Genomic DNA, 19793 nt, shown 5'->3' on the forward strand with positions numbered 1-19793 from the left:
TAATTACTAATTCTCCAGCATGATAAGAACTTCTCTTACATTGTTCCCCACAAATATTCTAAATCATTCCTAGGTTGGTTGTATTCTATTCTCCTCCATCTTCTCAGATGTTGCTAAAAGATGTTGTATGGCTGTGATACAATACTTGACCTTTCACCCACTTTGCTTCAATACACAGAGATTAAGTTGGTGTCACTGTTAAGAGCTGGTGTTTGGATCTGATGTAATCACTCTGAGTGAACCACAATTCGCAGATGTCACTAATGGCATGATCTTATGTGTGAAGGTTGGCACATTTTGACAGATTCGAGGTTTGCTCACAGGGTCATGAGGAAACTTTTTAGACGAGGTTGCTAGTACACCGGCAGGATGAAGATCTTCTGCTTCAATATACAGATGGATTTCAGATACACTCTGAATAAAAACATTTGTTCATTCATTCACGTTCATTCTGAAGACCAGCAAACACATGCAAAAAAATGCCCCACTTGCTCACAGTGACGCACAAACTGCACACGCTGTACTGTAGCTGCACTAAATCTGTGTGTGTCTCTCTCAGTTGTACTGCACTGCAGTGTCCAATCTAACAGCATTGCCTTAATCCAGCAACTGTGGTGTTAGAAGACTTCACAGCAATTTAGATTGACCCCAGCCAACCAGTCTGTGGATTATTGTCTCAAAGACACTCCTCATTGTCTCAAACACGTCTTTGTACAACTGACTGAGATCAGCTATGGAATTTAAAAAATTTTGTTAGGGAGCAAACTCACATCTCGAGCGTTGAGAGCAAACCTAAATTATTGTGACATATAAATAAGAAATAAATATACATCACAACTATATCACCATTAAACCCCCAAATCACTTCAGGGAGCTCCCTCATGACTACACCTTATGTATAAAAGCAAAAAAGATGCATTATGTATTAAACTAGACATTATTTTCTTTAAAGACTGCATTCTGTTGTTTTTGGTTGATTTTAAATATCAATATCACCTTTATTTACCCAGGTAGTTGATTCGTATGAGAGTAAAATTTCTTTCAATATTGACATGAGACAAGAGCTCAAACTGAACTGCCAAACCCCTGTTTGTAAAGTTCCCAAATATTATGTTAAGATAAAACAAATGACCTGTAGCATGTGGATTTGTGAGCTTTAGACATGCTGGTAGCTGGATTTCTATCTTTAGACTGAGCCGGGCCAGTTGTTTTTTCATTTCCAGTCTTTATGCTTAACCAAGCTAGGTTGCTGAGCCGCAGCAGCTGGGTTCAACTTCATATATGTATAGCTCACAGTGATGAGAGACGTACCAAACTGTTGCCGTCTGTTTCTTGAGTGCGTACTGAAAAGAAAAACGTATGTGTACACATCCCTTTCTTTGTTAACGTGAAACAAACACTGAGGCTCGGTCTGACCCCGTTCACCTCCTCTTAGTGAATTCTGCTGTATTTCTCCAATGGGCCAGTCACTGCCTTGGTTTATGATGGAGAACTGAAGAGAGAGGTGTATTTGTTTGGCTGTTGAGGTCAAACATCAACAGAGTTGCTTATTCCTTCATCTCTTGGAATAAAAATGAATAAGCATGTGTTACAAACTATCCCTTTAATAACATAGCTCCATTGGACATATATAAATTAAAGAAATGATTGACCTAATTTCACAAAACACTGTTTAACAATTTTATAAGTTCATCTTGAAACGAGGCTACCTGGTTCAGTGTTGGTATGAGCGCCTGTGTAATGTTTTTAGGATGAAGACTCACTCACACACACAATCTCTTTGTCACATGAACATAGCAAAAGCATTCTACAGGACACGTGTACGGTTCGATTTTTTTCGACCTTTACGTCCTTCTCCTAAAAGAACCTTGATTCTAGCTTTGACATTGCACTGTTAATTGTTTAACATGTTGCATTTGTTCTCACAGACAACGATGGGCTGACATTGCTGTGACGGGTCTGGGGATGAACTTTGAGGTCACATCTTAGAACTGATTCTCAATTCATTTGGGTGAATTGTTGACCTGCTGTTAAGCAGGAAGGCGAAGCAAGCAAAATGCAGGTTAATCATTTTTTACAGTCGTCATCAATGTCCAAAGTAACCTTTTAACCACTTTTCTACTATCACTTATATCAATATTTAAAAAGTCTTAAACTATAGCTAAATTCATTGGGTCTGTCTCAGACCTCAGCTCACATATCAGCAGCTGCATGTGTCTGAAAGTGTTGAGCATCTGTTCTTCCTAACGTTAGCCTGTACCAACTAAAACTTTGATTTATAATCAGGACGTCACACTTACAGAAACACAGTGAGACTTTACATGACACCTGTGCTGTACACAGGAAGTGCTGCAGGTTGTTCCACTGACATTCAGGGACAGTCCCTGATTTGAAAAGCCTTGTGGTTAAATATGATAATCTGACAGAAAATATGCTGTATCATTGAAGGTGCATAATTAGCATATTGATTATACATTATAAGTTAGCCTGTAGGGAAATTAAAGGTAAATTCAAATATGAAGATACCTATGTTAAATATAATTGTACAGTAAATACAGCAATAACATTTATATATAAATATATTAAGAAGCTATCCAGAAATTGAGCATTTAACTAAATAAATAAATAAACTAACCAACTCCTGCCCTTCATAAATCCTTCCCAGTATTATCAGTCGGTTTGATATTTTGATATTTTATTTTGCAAAATATTTACATTCTCTTTGTTGTTGAGAATTAGATGAAAATCACTCTCATATCTGCACACGAAGCTACAACCACAAGACGGTTAACGTTAGCTTGGAAGCTACCAGCTCACAAAACAACTCTATAACAACACAATCAAATGATAAACTGACTTTATGAATCTACTGAAATGCTCCTGTAGTGTGAGGGATTTACAGACATAATGTTACCAAATGGATCCGGGCTCCCTGATTTTGACCTGAAGTCCTGTGACAGGAACAGCAAATGACTATTGAGCGGAAACATACAATAACCAATTAGGGTTTAGGTTTCATTTACCAGATGTTATGTACCAACAAAGCATTTATTTTAAACTATTTCGGCTTACCTCCAGATCATGTAGCAAAAATGTTTAAGCTATGCTGATTACATCTCTTCTGTCGTGACAGTTCTTTCTCTTAATTTTGTTTTTCGGTGCCACACACTGCACACAGATGTGCAACCAGCTGCCAAGGACGGCCCCGCCTCCATATTTGTTTTGTTATGAAGTCACTTTTTTCCCCCCTTAATCAGTTAAACCTTATAGACCTGGCTAGGTATACTTTAGCTTGACCAATACTTAATATCAGCAAAATTGTTTTTCATCTCAGTGAAACACTATATCCATTTTTATTCCTCTTAATTGAACCACGGATATAGTTGGTTTCAGTTTGGAGCTCCGGTGGAATAATCATGTAGCAGAGAACGAGCTCAGTCCATGAGAGGTGATTAACACAACGGCAAAGGGCAGGTCTACCGAAGCTCTGAAAGCCTCCAGCTCGGGGGTGAGTGCTGTCCATTAGGTCAGAGGATTAGCTAGGGTTAATGGAGTCGGAGAAAACAGGATATACTGCACCACTGTAACTTCTCCAGTTTATAACCCTACATGGGATGTATTTTTACACGTTAGGATTTCAAAGTTGTCTGGTCGACAAAGTGCTTCTTATTCTTCCGTAAGCAACCAACTCACCTCCACTGCAGATGGAGAGAAGAGAGAATATTCACATTCACGTCATAAAAACACTTTTTGAAGGACTTTTCATACTATAGTACATATTTTGGATATTTACATGTATTATCTCCATGAGGTTATTTGTATTGTTGGTTAGTTTGTTATCAGGATTAGTTAAAACTCCTACTTTTCTGGAGCTGCAGACTTGCACACTGATTTTTTTCACTTTCGTTAACATTGCGAAATTCTATGTTTGCATTGACTTCTCAGGGAATAATGAATGGATCTTAATGAAAAAATAATGTTTTGAGGACTCATATTCATGAGCATGAACAATTTGGGTTAGATCCACATAAAAATCTGGACCAGTGAATTTAAATGCAGTTTCATAAGGGGACACTAGTTTCTAGTTTATTAATATATTTATTACTATTTAAATTTATCGTAAATCAGCAGTTTAAGCCAAGTAAATGATCTTAAGTGTTACAATGTTGAGAAGTATTCTTATTTAACTTATTACTACACCTTCCGATGCATGAAGATAATACTGTCCTGCAGGAAGTTGTAGTGTGTATCAGGAATCACATGATGAAGAGCAGCCCAGTGACCAGAACCTCACTGTTTATAATGAATAATGAAGGCAAAGCAAGTGTAACACATTCATATGAACTTTTGCGGCATTAATTGTTCTTTCATTTCCATTGTGTAAACATTTTTTATGAATACGTTAGGTTCCTGGATGAGTTCAAAATTTAGGTTACATTTATTTCAACAAAAAGATGAATGAATCCTTGTTTTTAAAATGGTTTATTTTTTTGTGATTTAATTTCAGCAACACTGATACATTGAGTAATGTACATTTGAATGACAGCTGGGGAGAAAATTCAGAAACTTTCTACTGGTTTATATAGTATATAAGTGTGTTCATAAAGAAAATGGAAATCAATTTGCATTCATGTCCATATGTTCCGTCAGTATCTATTTGGTAAGTCTCTTTTCATTGCACTTTACAGCATGTTGCTTACCAACCCTTCCTTTACTAACCTTCATGTTGGTTTTTCTCTGGCTTTTTTCATGAATTGAAAATGTGCATATAAACAGATGGAAATGCACTTTGTGTTTTTCCTTTATTCACCTGTTAAGTGTGTGTGATGTAGCTGTAAACAATTGTATAAATACAGTTGAACTGAAGTTTCTCACCTAACTGTGATCTACGTCTCTGTATGTACGGGAAACCAGGTGAAGACTGCAGGCAGGTTCTGTCTTTCTGACCTTCCAGATAAGTTAATGGACAAGGAGCGCTCGGTGTCAGGTACAACATGGTCACGGTGTCTGATTAACACCATCAGCTCGGGCTGGAGGTGACCAAAGGGGGCGTGGGAATGGCTTAATGTCATGACACATGCGGCGTGCTGCCTGTGAGTCCAGAGAGGCCGGAGCCAACCCTACATATGTCAGCGGCAGGGGAAACCTTAAATGCTAATCTTAAGCTTACATGACAGGAGCTCATCAGATATTTTTGTACCGCTGGAGCTGTGGGAGGAAACCTAACTAGCTTAGAGGGCTGGGCACAAGCCACCAGAGTGGTTTAGCTGAGCATGTGGGAGGTGTGGGATTGGATTTCTAAATCTTACCTTGGTGGTAAATGGTTTGTGTAGAAGTGTGTGTGTTTCAAATATTTCCCATTAAATGTAGCTGAGGCAGTGAAGGATGCAGGGGAGCGGCCCTGACACGATGATTAATGGTTTAATCAGGAGCAGTGTTTCCGTGTCTACATGGCTATCTCCTGCTCTGCCACAACAATAGCTTTGCACCTGAGGGACACAGGCTGTCAGACACACTACGGTACATACGTCCCCGTGTCCCCTGCACGGATAAGGACACTAGCTGATGCCATGCCAAACCTATAGGTGACTTCCCTCACTGATGACCTCAAATGCTCTAAGACTTTGCTCTTGTGTCAATGATGTGCAGCTCAACCATATAACACATTAACGCTGTAACCTTTCCTGCATTATTTAATTTAACCCACACTGCGTCAGTTACTTAGAGACATGTTTACTCACAGCTTCCAAATTTAAGGGGACAAGCATGGGCGTCCATTGGGAAGTCCTCCAGCTGCATGGGGCATTCTGCTGCTATCGTCAGTCTGAAAGGAGAAGTTGTGCAGAAAATATATTGAATTTGTCATCATCATAACCATCACCATTTTCACAAATTATCCTTTTCATCCTTCAGATCTTTTTATATGAATACTTGTTTGTCGTGTAGGTTCAGCTACGTTTTGTATACAGAGATAAAAATCACAGTGTTTCTCATATATTTAACAGCTGACTAAAACTTTCCCAGCACAGCACAGTGAGCAGCTGAGCCACCAGAGGGAACCATAGTGATGCCTATTTAGTAAAAATGACACAATTGTATCCGGAAAAAGAAACTTGAGAATCATTTAAATATTTGCTCTTTATTTTATGCAGATTGGCTGCCACCTGTATTCGGAAATTGAAATAAAGTTTTACTGAAAACACAACGGAGAACAAACATACCCATACAGTGGTGAAGATATGTAACTGCTGAGCCTCCACACAGGCAAACAAGCTTATCTAATGCTTCCCTCTGCTGGCCACACTCATAACAGTCAGTGCTACTTTCACTATGAAAATGTATACAGATACCTAGTAATGCCAGAAGACAGTAGGAGTGTGACACTGACCATAAGACATTCAAATGTCTCCTTCAGAAACTGATAAGTAAAACTAAGGGTGAACTTTTATACTCTATAACCTTTACTATCTTTCTGCTACTTTTTCTTCTGCAATTTGGAAATCACATGGAAATGTTGTACTTTAAGTCCACTAGATGTATCGGACAGGTTAAAAAAAAACTTAACATGAAATTATACAACTGCCTTGTAAAGGCTTTTTGTAGAATAATACCTAGAATTTTTTAAAAACTTGACCCATCAGCACAATCCTGCTGCTGACTCACTCATCTCCAGCTGTGCAGCCAAGCTCCATTCAAAACACAGAACTTTGTATCAGATTGTAGCAGGATCCCAAGTTTAACTATGCCAGGTTGAAATTAGAGGGGAACAAAATATACCAAATCAAGAATCAGAGTTGAAACATTTAAAAACATGTTTCCATGATCGTTAAATCACCTGATTTCTTTTTTTGAAATAATTGTTTATTTTATGACACATAGTAATAGTCAGAACTTTGAAGAGCCAAACATCTTGATTTGTATGACAAGTTGGCTGGAGAAGCATCATTGATCACTAATCGAATCGAATTTAAACGCTAGTTATTTTCTGCAGATCGACTTATTGATTAATCAACTAATCGTTTACTATAATAATACATCACCTTTAAAGAAATTATGCTGCATAATGAATTATTTCCATTTGGACAAAATTAAGTACAATTTTGAATGCAGGGTGTTTTCTTGTGTATATATAGTAAATATTGTGCTATTGCTGCTTTAATCTAAAGAGCGCAGTATGTCCTCTACCACTGATAAAAGCAAATATACTCTGCATACATGAAATCGAAATGGACCAGAGAAGTGGGATTTCAGTAAATGAATAGCCACCTGCTGGCTGAGCTGTGAAAATATATAACACAACAACACACACTGACCTTTAAATGTAAATAGTGAAAAGAAGAATAGAAATACTGAGGCTGGACTGAATGTGTTTTTTTTTACCAGGAACATTATCGTTTAGTTTACTGGTTCATTCAGTGAGTTTCATCATATATCAACTCCTAGTGGAGCTTAACAGGGACATTTCTGATGTTTTCTATTGTATATTGGAACTTTGATTCCCTGTTGAAGATCATGTTGTATGTCTCCATTAGGCTATAATTAGTTGATTATTGATTAACTTATTGCTTCTCACATGTAATAATTGACTATTTTTCTCTGTTTTTAATCATTGTAACCTCTGCACATTTTGGTTTTTAGATTGTTGGTGACACATAAGAATCAATGTGGACATGGCACCTTCAACTGTTCTTATAGACAAATATCTTTATTTTGTCAGTGGAAGTAGAGTAGAAGCGGTTATTTAGAATTTATTTTAAGATAAGAACAAGTGTTATTATCTAAGTGCAGATCTACCACCTGATATCCAGGTCATCTAGGTCCTCTAGCTTCACAGAGCTCTAAAATATTCCTGAGCATGACTAATATCCAATAAGGGACTTTACAGTAAATGGGCCTTGCTGAATGGCTTTAATTAGTCAAATGTATAGGGTACTGACTTTGTAATAAATCATAACGACCCATAAGGAACTTGCAGACACATAGAAGAATAGCCCAGTGGAACAAAAGAGGGGAACTGCCTTACACTGGTTCATGTTATGCTTTAGATGAATAGGAAATAATCGTTATCTGCTGTATAAAACTATAAATACATTGCATGCAAGGCGTGCACTGCTTTGATCAAAACTACGTCTTTCCTCTCAGAGATTTCTTCATGGTACACAAGCTGGGGCACTGCACAGTAATGCATGCATAAAATGTTTCTCTAATAACCTTGTTCCCAGAACACAAACGCATTAACAGGCCATCGTGAACCCATTTCTAATGGCTTGCAGTGTTTGAAAATGGATAGATTTGAAGCAATTTTGAAGTCGGTGGATCGATAGTCATTTTTGACTTGCAGCCATCTCCATTTCCTCCAACTTCCTTTGTTAATATTTGATTTAGTGGATTTATTGTCCTGATAAGATGATGATCCAGCACTGAACTGAAAATGGATGTAAATGAGATGATTCCTTCTGAGGTGTAATATCACTCTCCATAGAATGGGCTGTATTATTTTCTCTCATTTGGCTTCCACATATACATTAAAGAGTACAGATATGCAAAAATAATACTTTTCAATCCCTAAGTGACACCTGTCTTTTGCAGCTCATTTATCTTACCTACTAATTCCACAAAAGTTTCTGTTTTTCTTTCTCTGCATATTTATTCTTAATGGCCCAGGGAAGGGTGTAATTTGGACATACTGTTTGTTCAATATAATAAGGATTTGATAGACAGGCAACCAGCAGCCTGTAGCAGTCAGTGGGGGCGGAGCAGTGAGACCTCAATCCTAACCTACGTCCTCGGATAAACTACAGCAGCAGTCGGTGACTGGGTCAAACAGCCGGTCAAAATCTCTGTCAATTATTAATTGTATTATAATTCCCGGGTTTTGCAGGGGCTGATCGTTTACTTGCTGCAATGTGATATATTGAGCTGAATTAAAGAGCAATTTGACAGAAAAGTTTTGAACCTGGGACTAAAGATGTTGTCGATTGCTGAACAGATCTCTGAAATAGCCAACATGCAATGTATGGAAAAAATAACAGCAGTTCATTAGAATCATTCAAACTAATGTATAAACCACACACGCAAACTTTAAATCAGATTCAGTTTCAATTCATAAAAATATATATATATATTCCCTGAAGATACACCAGGTAGGATGCACACACAGTTGTCTACCTTCACTCTGCACCAGAGGCTGTTTAGAAAAGGCTGTGCACACAACATCCAGCAATAAAGCAATAAAAGGTACCAGTATATTGTAGAACTGTTTGAGGAGGAATCACTGATGACAAGGAATAAGTAGCTCCAGAGCTTTAACACAGGACAAGAGAACAGCCCATTCCAAACAGACACTGTACTAGTAATGTCAAAAAGGAGACTATGACTGAGTTGAGGAACAGTCAGAAGCCAAATAGGTCACTCAGGTTTTCTGTGATGTGAGGAGTGAAACCTCCACTTTCTTGCGTCAGGGTACTGGGTGGAAGCAAACCTTTCAGGTTCCTCTGACCACCAGTATACAGTGTGGGGACAACATGATGACGCATCAATGCACCACTGAGGCGTATAGTATGAGTGTGTGAGCTTTGTAAGTGCACCAGGGTTCTTCAAAAACCATGGTTATAGAAGTGCTACATACTGGTGGAGGTTTTAGTCAGTTCTGCAGCTCTTATTGGATTGCGCAACACTTCTAAACAGCACTCGTCAGGTCTCATGACTCAGTTTGTCTGATTAGCAAAGACCAGTTTATCCCACTGTTGTCCGAAGCAGGATTAAAGATCAACCTGGGAACAGCTTACCTCATGGTGTAGAGGAGCGTTCCGTCGTCTTGGAGCCGCAGCAGTTTGTTGGGCGTCGTCATGTTATGGGCGATGGATTTCTTGCCATTGAGGAAGAAGGTGTCGGGGGTCCAGATGTTACTGGCCAGGAGATTATTCAGGGAAAGCCTCTCCATCGGGCCTTTAAAACATAGTCTCTCATCCTTCCAGCTTTGGCGGAAGAATACGTCAATAGTGTATTCCTATAAAATAACACAATCGACATATATTTAACGGTCAGCCACATAAATGTTAATGATGCACTTCTCTTTGTAGTATGTTCATGGGGCCTCATTTAAGGAGAAAGAGGAATCTAAAAACATCACAGTATAAGTACGTAATATGCATTTTATGTTACAACTTACTCTTTCACATGCTGCAGAAAATGTGGCTTAATTTTCATAGAAGAAGGTTCTCACCATTTCAGTGTCAGACACTGGACCGAAACTTGTAACAAAGATGTTGGTTTTGATCTCCGTCACCTTTTCTGTAAAAAATAGAGTGAGTACAGTAAGCCCTTTTTATTTTGGTTAGTGCATTACAATGAGCCAAATGTGTGTTCTGAACTTGGGACACCCAGAGACGCTGTGATAGTGTCTATATCTGTAACGCATCAGCAGCATCAAACCTACTGATCCTCTTGTTGGCAACTACAGTGTGTGGCTTCAAAATATATTAGACCATTGATAGGGGGGCTACATAAACAGTACTGATGTAATTCATGTATTGAATTGGTGTAAATTACATTTGAGTTTTCCTAAGAAAATATCACTGTGTTAAGTCTGTAGTTGTATTTGTTTTAATCTGTTCCCCACTTTCCTTGTATTTCCCCCCCTCATGTTTTCTGTGTCTTTAGATGGCATGTGCCTGCCTGTCGGCCAACTGCTTAATCTGTAAGCCAGTTAATACCACAATAAATTAGAATGATACTTGGTAGAGAATATATCTCTGCCAAAGCCCAACAGCCCCCGAAAGTCAATCGAGCAGCACCACATTGCACACACTGACTGATACCAGTTCCCCAAATGTGCCTGATTAGTTTTAAAAAGACTAACTCATTATTCACTGAGAAATCAACCAAGATATTAAAAGTGTCCTATCTCGCAATGTGAAAGTTAACCAACTAACCAACAGATCATAAACAAATGCAGACGAAGGGGATGTTTTCATTGCACCTTATACCTGCCTTGGTGCTTTTGTGAAATCTTTACTCATAACAGGCCCCAGCTCAAGTTTGCATTAGTTAAGAAACTGACTGAGCTTGAATTTTGAAAGCTAAACTTCCATTGCTGAACACAATGTGACCTCCAGGCTCAGATTGTGATACTTTAATGCTTTACATTAAATACTGCACTGTGTCACCACTGACACTGCTGATGTGGAGACATTTTCAACCACATTTTCCCTGCTGAAGCTATGTTATGTTCAGTAAGATAGAGAAGTGAATAAATTACAATGATCCATTATACAGTCGCAGTGAATGTGGACATAGATTATTTTACCTTGTTACTTCAGATAATGTGACAGATGAATGTTAGTGAATCAATGTACTTTTTAGCATACTCTATTTCAAGGCTGAGATATATTCGATTTACAGTTGTTTTAAATATTCTTCTCCTTTTAGTAGAAGAACATTTTAGGGAAAAAATGTAATGTCCATTCTGTCCATTCAATGAGATATAATAATATAATATTTTAGATATAAAGGGACGTCTTCTGCATAGCATTAACGTTATTTCAAGTCCCAATACTGGAAGAAGACTTTTGATTAGATTAGACTTTGGTGACTCCTAGTGGAGTGTTTTGACGTGAAACGAGATGCATGCTGGAACTTTATAAGGGTGTTGATTTATAGATTAGAACATATGAATACAGAAATAAAATGGATATGGGATATATTGTAATCACACTATACATTTGTACTGTCTTTTGTATCCACTGCTACACTCTGGATGCATCCGTCTTGAATCTTACACCCTGAATCTATCGGTGCAGCCCCTGAAGCTCGGGACAAACATCTGCAGGACCAGTGTGATACAGGCAGAGTGTAGTTTTATGCAACACTGTAAAACAACAGAGCTGCAGAACAGAAACGCTTTCTCGAGGCTACTTAATGTATTGACCAGAATCAGTGAGAACTTTTCTGCTCTCGCCCACACAGGCCTGAATCTGTTGAGAACAATGGAGCTGTTTTTTATTGAGAGCAGTAATGGCTTTCTCAAGGTCACACCTATGTGCTTCGGCGGGCACTCGCAGTGCCATTAATTCATACTTAGATGAGGTCTACACAGCTGATCATTTGTGGAGGACTAGATGAACACGGACAGATGGCAGATGTTGCAGTGCGGAGCATTCTCCTCTGTGAGGACGGTAATCTTTCACGCTGAGACGTCCCTCTCTCATTTAGAGCTTTCTGTATTCTGTGTATTAGAATAGAGAGAGAGATGTCCAAGACACTGCCACGACGCCATAATCAGTTCTCACCTAGCATATGTGTGACTACATTAATTACCTCAGTGACAGAGGTGTGGAAGCTTCTATAAGACCTGGGCTTACCTCCCAGTCCGGGGCGCAGTCTGTTGTCATAACCATCCAGCAGTCCGTCCAGGATGCGGGTGAAGATGGTGATGTTGTCGTTTAATTCTGCCTCTTTGGGAGTTCCAGTTACATCCTGCGAGAGGCTGCACATGAGGGCAAATGATCATTTAGGAGATGAGGGGAAAGAAACTTAAAATAAGAAATAAGTCAGTGTCACCTCAGATAACCTGAATTCATTTTTTAAAACCGTAATTCATCAACCGAGCGAATGTTAAAAAAGTGTTTCACATTTCCTCAGAGGTGAATAATTCAAAACGTGCCTTTATGAAGTGTTTGAGTCAGTTCCTTACCTCAGACGGCAGGTGATGCTCGCAAGCAAGACACAGACCCACAGACGCCTCATTGCAAAGCTGTAGCACATTCCATCACCCATTCCTGAAATGAGATGTCCTCACACTCAAAATTGTACATTAACTGTAGCACAAGCAATACTGACTGTATACGTCTATAAAATAAAGCAGATTTGACTGAATTTATCTATTTAAAAACTCCACATTTCTGTCAATCATATCTTGCCCCAGCAGCTACACTGTGCAAACTAAAGAATAATGTATCTATCTATATAAATGTCAAATAACAGACGCTGTATTTTTCATTATTGTAGCCTAAAATGTAACTATAAGTTATTGCAGGGATCATTGGCATGGCAAATACTCAGCTGCACTCCAGGGTTATTAAATCAGATGTTTTCACTACAAATTACTACAAAAGGTAATTCTATAACAATCACTTAGATGCAGCAATGCCTGTGCACCCAAAAGTGCCATTCACTTTTCTAAACACAACATCTGGCCTCCTCGTCTAAATAAAACCTGATCATGCAAAGTACTAAATTCCCTTTCATCAGCTCAGACTATCAAACACTGGGTCCTCTCTTTCTCTCTGTGCTGGACCCCCTCTCAGTACAGACCCTCTCCTCCCTCCCAGTACACACCCTCTCCTCCCTCCCAGTACAGACCCTCTCCTCAACCCCACTGATCTGCCTCCTCCACAACTTCATCACTTCTGGCAGGACACAGGCTGAGCTGCGTGCGCTGTGTTTTCCACCACAAAAGCATAACGCATGTGTGCAAACGCATCACGCACACACGCACACACACACACACACGCACGCACGCACGCACGCACACACGCACACACACACACACACACACACACACACACACACACACACACACACACACACACACACACATCTATGAAATCTAGGATCTGCACCCCTGTCTGAGATCCTCCACACCAGCACCCCTGTAAGTCCCGCAGTCCTCCCTGCACCGCAGCCGGACTCCACACATACAGTGAATCCCTCTCGGTGTTGTTGCTGTGACTGTGCGCACCCTGCACCAGCATCGTGCACGACTCATACGCGCCCACATCCCCTAAAAAAAGCAACGCACCCTCTTTCGGTACCTCTGCTCCTCTCCTCACCACCGGCCACGATTCTCTATCAGTCTGTCTCTCCACCAGCAGCAGATCTCGGGGGTTATTCTCTTCCCTGTAGCTTTACTCTCCTCCGGTGCCCACACGTCCCACTACATCTCCCAGTGTACAGTACTGGTCTGTGCCGCCGACGCGCATTGCCGCACCGGCGCGGAGCCGCAGTTGGCAAATCTTACCACACAAGACGATGCGCAGTCAAACTTCTCCCAGCTGCTCCAGCAGAAACTGAAGGTCTCGCACGCAGATCGCACTGTTTCAGCAGCGGGCATCAATTCAGCAGCGCGTCACATCCATCCGCGCAACACTGGAGAGACAGTGAAGGAGGGAGGAGGAGGTGGAGAAAAATGATAAGAAAAAAGATGTGGACTAGTTTCACTTTCGTCGATTAAAAGATTGGCAGAGAAATACCCGAGTCCTCCCAACGACCCTGGTGCTGACTGACCATCCTTTAGTTGAACACGGAACTACAAAAATCCAACTCAGTGTTCGAAGTACAGTACAAATACACTGGTGGGAATTAAACAGGGGAGCGAGCAGTGTGGTGAGAAGCAGGAGGATGTGTGGTCAGAGAGAGAGAGGGGGAGATGCTGAGGAGAGATGGCGAGGAGGGAGAGAGAGGAGGAGGGGTGTGATGGAGAGAGAGAGAGAAGAAAAGAATAAAGTAGTATGCCAACCAAAGGAAGGATGTTCACATCAACAAAAACCCTTTGGAACTTTTAATGATAATAGTTTATCAATATATTACATCACTACAAACAATTTATAGTCTTGACTCTGGTTTCACTTGGCAACACTCATCACAGTCATTTTATAGTGATAAACAGCTGTGGTTCTTCAGTGTGTGTGTGTGTATTTTACAACAGTGGTTCTCAAACTAGGGTTCGGGACAAGAGGGTACATCCATACTATCATTTATTAAAAGCTGTTAGAAAAACACTTGCCATTGACCGAAAAGACCCAATCAGCAAGCGGTAGTGAGTGTCTACGTCATTGTTTCCACACATCACAGTTTCTGCCCGTCCAGGCTAGAACACAGCCCTGGAGTTTTCAAACTAAAACAGGGCCAGCAGCGTTTCCCAACATGACTAATTATTCCAAAAGGCTAAAAATACAACAAAAAAACTGGTGAACTTTGAAATAAACCCTGCAAATAATCCTCAACCTTTTTATTTGTATCCATGTCACCTCTGAGTGGACTGTGATGTCATTTTAATGCACAACAGGGATATTTGCAACATGGGGCAATGTTTTTGTGAATAAGCTCCCATCAATTTCCTTTGAGAGGATGGTAGTCGCAAATCTCAGGCAGTCTACGAAAAGTATGGACCGCTGTGTTACATGAAATGCAATGACGATGTATTGTATATTTATGGAGTATTTGTCATGATTCTGATCCCTGAATGTATAGTTATCCTGATTTCAGACATTGGAGCAAAAAAGACGGATGGGTGCGTCCTTAGTCAACCATATTGAGATATCCTCATTTATGATATTTTTCCATTGTTGGTCGACCTACTACAGCATTGTCTTAAGTAGGACACATACCTGAAAACAAAACAAGCCCTGATTTTTTTTTAAAAGACTAAATGACACACGAGTCTGCCAGCAGCACAGACAAAACTCAACTCTCAAACATTTATGCATTCACATCCACCAGGGCCACTGTAAACTCACTTCCAACTGAGTAAATTATTTTCTTCAACTTTAAAAAAAGTGATGTTTGTGAAGCTGCTGCACCATTATTGATTTTGACTGTGCACGCCTTTTCTGTTTCCTGTTTTCCTGTGATTTATGATTGGATTCTGAAACAAATCTCCAGCAGAGACATAGAAGAGGTCAGAGAAACATTGACAGTCAGCAGAAAATAATGTCTTGCTTTTTTTGTGGGTTTACAGGAATGCTGTTGATGGGAACAAAAAGCTGTATGCCATCTATGATACGAGGTAAGAATGTCTGTTTCTTGAGGAAAAGAATAAAAGAAAAATGTCTCGAGTGATTTGAGTGAGTCAATGCAGCAGAATACCATGATTTATTTTCTTATTAAACAGTAGAAAAAACTTACACTTCCACACCACACCTGGACTCCTGTAGAAACGAGAAAACATGTAAAATGTCGAACCAAATACTGATCTAAATATTGCTCATCAGCAGATACTGTGGTCTATTACAGGATAATGATAATCTGGCTAATGCTAGCTAACAGTAGCCACCACAAGCTAATACCAGACTAATCCGTTTTCTGCTGAGTCATTTGAGTGGGTATGAATGCCGATTCAATTTATTCCCTTTGCAGAAAATGGCCAGATGTTGGCTGGTTGCAGGTGCTGGTGGATTTGTTGACCATTGGAAAAGTGGCTTAAAGGGATGGTTCACCCAAAAATGAAAACTCATAATCTACCCACCACTATGCTGCTGGTGGGTGAAGTGTTTGAGACACTTTAGGAGATTCAAGAGTGAACAGTGTCGCAGCCAAATCTAATACAATTGAAGTAAATGGTGACCACCTCTTCAAACGTAAAATTAAAAATTAAAAAAAAAAGCCTCCATACTGCTCCTGTAGTGTCATCCAAGTGTCTGGAAGCCGTGACATTCAAATTGGACTCAAAACGGTGTCCTCTTATATTCTCCTAGCCATGGAGCCACGTGCAACCACACAGGAACTATCCCTTTAAGAGGAAGAATGTTTTTATATATGTTCAAATGTCAAATAGTCCTGCTCTAAGATAATGGCAGTTATTTTCCTATAGGCAGTGAGAGTGCAGAAAAAAACAGTTGTGTGGGGGGGGCTCCAGTCCATCCTGCCCCGGCCTCTGCACATTATACACGCTCCTGCTGTGTGTGTCAGATCAGGACAGTCTCTTTAATAAACTCATACATCGTTACCGGGAAAGCCTCGAGCATATGAAGAGTCATTTTCCAAACTCAGAGGTGATCCGGAGCCGAGGAGCTTCCCTGTTGGGACGATTGTTCTGAAACTGGGCGACGATAGAAAGTGTATTTTTACGCACGCGGCCCCTCTGGAAATCGGACTTGTGGATTCCTGTGGTTATAACGGATTATTTGAGAAAACCCAGTGTGGTGTGAGCTGCTGGCAGACCGACAAACAGTCAGTCAGTCAGGCAGTCAGGCAGTCAGTCAGTCAGACAGACAGACAGGAGGAGGAGGAGGAGGAGGATGGGGATGGGGACGCAGAGCAGCCTGAGTGAGACTCCACAGGCGGAGATGAACACTTCTGACATCAAAGTCAGCGCGCCTCCGCCTCCTGGTAAGGCGGGTTGAGGGCATAGACGGTTGAGGGGTGACATGATGTGGAAGAAGTCTCCCCTGATTGCACGGAGCAGAGTGTGAGCACCGTGGCTTCCTCCCATTGAGCAGCAGCCCTCGGTCCGCGCACAGCTCCGGAGGGATGTGGTGCAGCCACAGAACAGGGCTCTTTGACGTGCTCTCTGTGCCGCTGGTCGTGGCGCTGATGTGCGGTGCCCAGAGGTGAGTGTCGGGGGCATCGCACCGGACCGACGGCAGCCTCTCCTCCTGCAGAGACACTCACCGTCCCCGATGTTCTCTTCTCTTGCAGCGTCAACGAACGAGGGAACATGTCTTTTGTCAAAGAGACTGTGGACAAACTGCTGAAAGGATATGATATTCGTCTCCGGCCGGACTTTGGAGGTATGTCCCTGACACCCTCATCTTCTCTGCGTGGTGTCCATCAACTCTACTGCTTCATTAGAGTCCATCAGTAACTTTACTCTGCTTGTTTTTCCTAAGGTGCACCGGTGGCTGTGGGCATGAGTATAGACGTGGCCAGTATAGACATGGTGTCAGAGGTCAACATGGTAAGTTTGATGAAAATCTCTTTTCACATTTTTTGAGTAAAGTGTAGTTGTTTAGTCGATATTACTGGACTAATTTTACTTTCAGTAGATACAATTCACTTAGTTTTGGGTGTATATGGTGATTTAGTTCACTGGAATCGACTGCACCATTTTCTTTATCACACCCTTCACGAATGGTTTATAAAATGTAACCAATTGTGTCATTAATCGTTGGTTAATAATTTGATACATCAGTCATTATTTGCCATTTCTTAGTTTGTGAAAAAGCTTTGGCGGATCTTAACTGTGTCTTGAATAAAACATATTTATAAATGCATTTGTAAATCAAGGGTTTCTTATGTCAGCATATGGTGGTCAGTCATTAGCAGGCTCCAATGATCCATCCAGAAGCTAAGTGATCTAACAACCCATTAGAGCAAGCACTCGCCAACCCCTAAAGTTGTTCTTATGAAAATCGTAAATTTTGAAGTAATAATGAAGCCATGGAAATTCATAAGCCTCTGCAAATGGTACCCGCTTAGAAATATAACAACAGTAGCCACAATGAAATGTCACAAACTGGCAAATCAAAACTGAATCTTGTGAATAGCTAATAATTGATCTATAACCCATTAATACATAATGTATTAACCATTATTAAAGCAATGCTTTATAAACCATCTTAGGGTGACTAAGCAAATGTTAGCGTATCTATATCCAATAGTATACAACTAATTAATATACACAACCTAAAAACAAAGACAAGTTATATATTATATTTTATAAAGTTTTTGTATTGCCTAGAGTGGTTTGGTCTTCAGATTCAGAGAGTTGTGTGGTTTTACATCCTGGTTCATTGGCTGTGCGGCTACCAGTGATAGCCGCCCTAATAGTCCTGTTTAAAGATAAGGTCACGGAAGTCCTGTGGACATATCTTCTCCTTTCAAACATAGAAAACATGTCAGACCTTCAGAGGAGGACACATTTCTGTTATTTCACTGGGGACGTTTCTAGTAGATACCAGTGGTCCTCATCAGGACCAGTGGTCCTCATGGGAACCAAAGCTTGGTCCTTATCAGGCAAGAGGTCATATCTGCGGTACTAGTTAAGGGGTAAGTTGGGACTTGAGGAAAAGTTGAGGGTTTGGCACAAATTGGTTATGGCTAAGGTCAGGGTTAGAGTATCCTCAATGATTAGAGGTCAGTGCTATGTCCTATAAAGGAACTGTGCATGTGTGTGTTTCCGTATGTGCGTGCAGAGTGGGGGTTGGCACACCATGGGTTCTACAGTTTAATGCCTGTATGCCATCTATCATGAGTCTGAACTGCTGACAGAGCTTGATGCCTGATCACATGGTACCAAGAGGAAATAGCCACTGACATGCTGTCCTGACAAGTGTGTGTGATGAAATGTACCCGCAGTGCATTTTAATGCATCTCTACGCAGCAGCAGAGACAGTGAGAACCACAGAGACGCTTAACACTTCCCTCCAGTGACAACTCAGATTCATATTTTGGAAATGAGTTAGATGCTGGAGTAACCGTCAGTCAAATATTATGGTTGTATTAAAACCCGCAGCTCAGGTTTATTTTATTGTCACAACAGTAGGATGAAGGTTAAGAGCTTTTAATTTTCAGCACAATTTGGATTTTGTGAGTGGACTTCTTAAATGATCAAATCCGAAGTTACTAAAATAAATGCAGTCGAGCACGGAGAGAGGTGGGATGAGATTTTCATCAAAATTCATGCTCCTTCTAGAAGTCATAACTCTGAATAATCTTTTATAGATTCAATGTGACTTACACTTCCATATCCATCACATCTTCTATGTCCATCGTGAATAAATGTCTAACCCGAAACCCCCTTGTAACCTTGGAAAAAAAGGCTTCTCAGAAGTCAGGAACTAGGCTGAAAATTATCATGTTTTAATTTTCTCCAGTATTACAGTGAAGCAGTGACAGCCGCATGAACATCAGTGGGTTAATTTCAAACAGGAATAGCTAGCTGCTTATTCAGCATACTTTTAATGCATTTGTCGAAATTTCATCTCGGGGTGGGGCAGTTTTAGACTTTGAAGATCCCTGAAATACAATAACTGGCTTTAGATTCGGATTAATGGACTCCTCAGTTTGCTTCA

General features: G+C 40.4%; 1 protein-coding gene across 5 annotated transcripts in view; it reads left to right on the plus strand.

Moving 5' to 3' along the window:
• gabrb3 (gamma-aminobutyric acid type A receptor subunit beta3) overlaps positions 1–19793 on the plus strand; it is a 46208-nt gene that overhangs the window by 3812 nt on the left and 22603 nt on the right. For 2 of the 5 annotated variants that reach the window (XM_061077764.1, XM_061077766.1), the window contains exons 1-3: positions 17281–17330; positions 17419–17510; positions 17610–17677. In XM_061077764.1, coding sequence (XP_060933747.1) covers positions 17314–17330; positions 17419–17510; positions 17610–17677 — 177 coding nt within the window. In that variant the 5' untranslated portion in view covers positions 17281–17313. Of the gene's footprint in view, positions 1–15739; positions 15788–17280; positions 17331–17418; positions 17511–17609; positions 17678–19793 lie in introns of those variants that run through there. The other 3 variants (XM_061077762.1, XM_061077765.1, XM_061077763.1) reach the window with 3 other exon arrangements.

The sequence above is a fragment of the Limanda limanda genome, chromosome 9, assembly GCF_963576545.1.
Source record: "Limanda limanda chromosome 9, fLimLim1.1, whole genome shotgun sequence".
Lineage (NCBI taxonomy): Eukaryota > Metazoa > Chordata > Actinopteri > Pleuronectiformes > Pleuronectidae > Limanda > Limanda limanda.